Source organism: Corylus avellana, chromosome 3 (genome assembly GCF_965113065.1).
Source record: "Corylus avellana chromosome 3, dhCorAvel1.hap1.2, whole genome shotgun sequence".
Lineage (NCBI taxonomy): Eukaryota > Viridiplantae > Streptophyta > Magnoliopsida > Fagales > Betulaceae > Corylus > Corylus avellana.
Window position 1 is genome coordinate 22,178,746 of NC_142492.1, and position 6,000 is coordinate 22,184,745.

At 35.0% G+C, this 6,000-nt stretch overlaps 1 protein-coding gene across 1 annotated transcript; it reads right to left on the bottom strand.

The window, feature by feature from the left end:
* Positions 1-4,897: 4,897 nt before the first annotated feature.
* LOC148586923 (uncharacterized) lies at positions 4,898-5,668 on the bottom strand. The gene has a single exon (XM_088514400.1). It carries the CDS (start codon positions 5,666-5,668, stop codon positions 4,898-4,900), a length of 771 nt encoding a protein of 256 aa, XP_088370526.1.
* Positions 5,669-6,000: the final 332 nt, after the last annotated feature.

The window sequence follows — 6,000 nt, forward strand, 5'->3', positions numbered from 1 at the left end:
GATATTAAAAATTCAAAATAGATGTCATTTTACAATCAAAGGTGATTCCCTTTACCATAAAATCAGGCTTCACTTGATTCTTGGAAACAATGAAAGAAAGGACAAGTACTGTGAACATGCTTAAGACTTAGTTTGGATCTTGGAAACAAGGAGAAAAAGAATCTATCAGGTTTAGGGTCTCTATTTTAAAGCATTTTTAATCAGAAGTCTATCTCCACGAAATTAAAATCATGAATAAACTCTATTTTCAGTTACTCTTTTTTAATTAATAATTTGTGCTTTGTTTTATTAGTTTTCAAAATAGCCTTCCTCCTCCCGATTAGTTTTACTAGGGTTTTATGCTTCTTACAACACGTATAATATTTAATTTAAATGTGGGTTGAAATTGACGGAGTCAATGTTCAATCTCATGACCTTTAGTTTTGATACCATGTTAAATCACCAGTTATCCCAAAAACTTAAACTGATAGAAAGAGATAAATTTAATCATTTTATCATTAGTTTAACAGGCTTGTGCTATTATTCTGCTTTCATTGTTTCTAACAGCCACAAAGAACTTGTACTAGATTTCCTTGTGGCCCAAAATCTATTTTAGATCGATGATGTTAGACTAGAAGAAAGTGAAGTGACGAGTTATACAATTAGTTACTCTATTCATGAAAGAAGAATTAGTGGAAAAAATTTGGGAATATTCCAAATTATTTCTTATGCTTTCACCTTTTATCAAGAGGCTTAATTATTCGATCTACTTTCAATTTTATCAAACAAATTTTTGTAATTGAATACTTTATCATATAGATGTACGTACTTCCTCCAGTACTCAACCAATTTTCCTAACAAATTAAGCTATATGCTTGCAATTGAAATCGTGACTCCATCTTCATTTAGTAAACTAGATCGTAGTTGGTGGTGAAGTTTGTCCGTCCTGCTTTCGTTGTTTCTAAGTGGCACTTTTTTCGAGAGCTACCAATAACTTGTAGGGGATTCCCTTCTGGCCCAAATTTTAAGTTGAAACGGTGAAGTAAGGTGCAAGTGAAGCAGTTGGTTAGTTGGCTAGCGAAAGAAGATTTCATGGAAAAGATCAAAATTATTTTCTATGCATGCTTTCACCTTTTATCAGGAGGTTATTGTATTTCATTTCAATTTTATCAATATCTCTTTGTAATCCAAGACTTTATGAAATAGATAATTTCTTTTACATTCTGTCTCTCCTAACAAAATACTTATAAAGTAATGATTATACTCCAAAAAAATTATCACAAAATCTCTCCATGGTCGTGGAGGGCCATATATGGACCCCATTCCGGTGGTCATAGGGACTGGGGAGCCATGGAGCCCCTGGTGAGAAATTGAAAAAAAATGAAAAAGAAAATGCTTTGTAGTTGGTTCAAGCATAAGCATTCACAAAAAAAAAAAAAAAAAAAAAAAAAACGCTTAAGCATTTTCTCTACCGGGCCTTGATCTAAAAAGAGCCTAGCTTGGCCCAAGCTACTAGGCCCTAAATGAAGGCCTGGCTCGGCCTAAACTGTCAGGCCCTCAATGGGGTTTTTGACTTGCCCAAAACCCAAGCGGTGGCTTTGAATTATCTAACTTTTAAATAATTACAAAAATATAATTTGACTTGCCCAAAACCCAAGCCGTACAGGACCGGACGTTTGTAGTTGTCTAGTTTGTTTTCCTTCTGGAAATTGTAATGGTTGGTTTCTAGTGATTGGCAGCACGCACGCAGGCCCGCCCGTGCAAATTTTATTTTATTTTTTAAAAAATTTTTTTTGCACGCGGCGTGCGTGCTGTTTTCATTTACCCACATTTTTAGGGTGAAACAAAAGAGCACGCGGCGTGCAAAGCACGCCAATGCAATTTTTTTTTTTTTTTTTTTGTATTAAAATATTAAAAAAAAATTTTTTCCTTCGTGGCGTGCTGTTCTCTCAATCACGACTCGCATTTTTATATGCTGGAGTGTTTGTTTGTACAAATTGATTTTCATCATTACGAAATTACCCATTCAGTCAAAAAATAAAAAATAAAAAACTTATATAGAATTATAAGTACGTATCTTTACTATAAAAAAAAATATATGAATAATCATAAAATTTTAGATAGTTTTAGAAAATTAGAAATCAATAGAGAAAAAATTTATAACAATGTTATTAGAAATATGTATATATATTTCAAAATTAATTCTAAGAAATTCATAGATTTTTTTTTTTTTTTTTAAAAAAAAATTATGGATAAGTATAAATAACTTTCCGTAATGATATGTAATTATTGATAACCATTAATAATTCAGTTATAATTATTAGTAGTTATAACCAAGTATATATAATTACAAAACTAATGTATAGTAATAAATTATATTAATTAATTTAATTACAAAACTAATAAAACTAATTGAAAGGGGAAATTACAAAACTAATTGAATAATTAGTGGGCTCCCAAACAATAATCCCAAACAAATGGAAGGAAATAGTCTCAAAAAAAAAAAAAAAATGGAAGGAGATAGGATAAACAAGTGACTCAGCATTCTTAATGAGCCGTATAAAGCGGTTAGAAAAACAAAATGAGCACAGATTAATGCAAATATATTTGAGCCCCCATTAGGAAATGGAAACAGCATCCAAAAGAGTCTAAAGTGGTAAATGCAATGTCAAAGTCCAAATCAATACTGAAAAAAATAAAATAAAAAATAAAAGACACCAACACAAAGTTTTGAAAAAAAGGTCTTCACAATTGGATCTAACCATAAAAGTATAGGCAGACATAAACCCAAAACAAAAAACAACAGAAAATACAAAAACATAACAAAACAACCAGCAATAGCTCGAGCATGAAAGACGGAACACATTAGCCAGAATACACATTAGCCGGAATACGGAAGACGGAATACTAACTATTGTTTATTTGTTTACATATTTCCCTGTACAAAATAACAACTCGCATATAGCTAAACTACTCAGATTACCAATCAAGGTTGTACTTTTTGATGTTAGTTCTAAATTATTTTTCTGTTATGAAATGTGTTTATAAGAAATATTAGTTATTTGATTACTGTAGTTATTTGATTGTAAACTACAATATGTTTTAATAGTTATTTGATAATTATAGTCTAAGTTGTTATTTGATAATTATAGTCTAAAGTGGTTTTTAATTCATTCTACAAGAAAAATGGTCATTAGCACAGGAAGTACCTGTGGTTTTCATAAAGAGTAATTTTAGAAGGCCTACTTGTGTCTTACTTGTATCCTACTAAGAATGATGTGGCTACTAAAATCACCATTTGATCAAAATTCAATAATGATCAATCACAAGCCCAATGATAATTTTAATAACCACATCATTCTTACTAGGACATAAGTATGCCTTCTAGAATTACTCTTAACGGAAATCCACATCACTGACACGTGGACCAATTAATTTTTGACACCTATCATAAGTGCCAAGTCATCAGCTATGACTAGATATGCATCCTGCCACTTAATTAAAAAAAAAAAAAAAATCCACTTAATAAAGTAAAAAGACTGGTTCTTTTTTTTTTGTTTTAAAAATAGGGAAAATTACAGTTTACCCCCCAAAGTTGACTGCGTTTTTCAATTCGAATACCAAAGTTTCAATTTTTGCAATCCATCCCCCCCCCAAAGTTCCAAATTTTTGCAATTTGACCAATTGTATCCAAAACTTCCGATATTGTCTCTAATTTTTATTTTTTTATTTTTTATAAAAAAAATTTTTAAAAAAATTCAGGGTGGCCGTAGCCACCCCTTTGCCCATCTAGCCATTTTTGCACCCCCAATTTTTTTTTTTTCATCAAAAAAAAAAAATCAGGGGCAATATGGGAATTTTGGGATAATATTGGTCGAATTGAAAAAAATTGAAACTTTGTGGGGGTGGATTGCAAAAATTGAAACTTTGATGTTCGAATTGAAAAACGCTGTCAACTTTAGGGGGTAAACTGTAATTTTCCCTTATATATATATATATATATATATATATATTAACATTAAAAATTAAAATTGAACACCTTGAATTAAAACATAACCCATTAAACAGAATCATTCATTTCAAGTTCTTTCAACGCGAAAGCCAATATCTTATATATCCTTCAACGCTAAATCCTAGGCTCCGGCGACAAAGGTCATCTCTAGGCAAAATAGTCTCTGGCCATGAACCCACACTCCGGCCACGAAGCTTCCTCCCCAACCCACCGTTCTTTTACGGCCAAATCATCGTACCAACCCACTGTTTTCCATGGCCAAATCTCGAACGAAACCAACCCACAATCTTCGACGAACCCAATCCTACCGTTCTTCCACAATCAGACACCTTGCAGTTTTATAGAAAGCAAAATTAATAGAAATACCAAAGTATTATAAAAACTTAAAAACTTCCATAAAAACTTCTCTATACTCTTAGCCGTTATATTCACTAAAGCCTCCACTTCCACCCACTTTGTGAAATAATCCACAGCTATTACTGCAAACCGAACACACCCCTTTCCACGAGGTAGCGGTCCTACTATATCTACCCCCCATTGCGAGAAGGGCCATGGTAAGGAGGCTGAGCTTCATTCCTCCGGGGGTTGCTTGGTAATGTTAGCGAAACGTTGGCATTTGTCACAATTTCTGACCATTTCTACCGAGTCCCTGGTGATGTTAGGCCAATAGAAGTCTGCTCGAAGTGCCTTATGTGCCAACATCCTTGCACTTGAATGACTTCCACAAATACCTTCGTGAATCTAACGAAATATATAATTACCTTCTTCCTTGGAAACGCACTTCAGAAGTGGTAACATGAAACCTCGTTTGTTTAAGGTTCCATTTACCATGGTAAATCTAGCAACTTTTTTCCTTAGCTAGATAGCCGACTTCTTTCCTGATGGGAGAATTCCTCTCTCCAGATACTACACCACTTCCTTCTGCCAATCCAGTACCGCCTCTGCTGTTGAGACCGAGACTGCCTTGGTTATGGTAGGTTGGTATAGAGTTTGGACTGGCTCTTCCGATTCTCCCACAGATTCCTCTGTCGATGCTATTCGAGCAAGGTGGTCTGCTCTTTCATTTTCTTCCATTGGGATTTTTACAATGCAGGACTTCTTGAAAGAATTCTGTAAGTCCTGTACTTTTGACAAGAATAGCTTCATTTTCTCCTCTTTGGCTACGAATTCCCTATGGATATGCCCAACAATTACTTGAGAGTCACTTCGTAGCTCAATAAACTCGGCTCCCATCTCTCGCCCCAAGCCGAGTCCAGCTATTACGGCCTCGTATTCAGCTTCATTGTTGGTAGTTCTAAACTCCAACCTTATGGAACTGTGTAGCTCTTCTCCATCTGGGGTGATTAATATCACCCTAGCTCCACCATGTCGTCTTGTGGATGACCCATCCACATAAATTACCCAACTTTCGTCCCTCGGCCATTGTTCTGCATCTAGCAGATTAGTAAATACTGTCAGAAAGTCTGCCAATGCCTGACCCTTGATGGAGTTCTGAAGGAGGAATTCGATATCAAACTCTCCAAGTTCAATTGCCCGGTTGGCCAGTCTTCCGGATAAGTCTAGCTTGCGAAGCACCTTTCTGAGAGGGTATTCAGTGAGAACCTTTATCGTGTGAGCTTGGAAGTATGGTTGGAGTTTCCTTGACGCTATAGTAAGAGCGAAGGCAAGCTTTTCCATTTGGGGGTATCTCTCCTCGGCCCCTTTCAGTACTCGGCTGATAAAGTATACGGGCTTCTACACTCCTTCCTCTTCTCGTACAATGGTTGCACTTACTGCCGTTGGAGAGATAGCTAAGTATAAATACAATACTTCTCTTGGGACTGTTCGACTTAGCAAAGGTGGGTTGACTAAATACTTCTTTAATTCTCCAAAAGCTTCCTCGCATTCATCAGACCATTCAAAGGACTTTCTCAGGATTTTAAAGAATGGCAGACACTTATCAGTTGACTGATAAATGAATCGGTTAAGTACTGCTATTCTACCTGTTAATTGTTGGAGTTGCTTCGCAT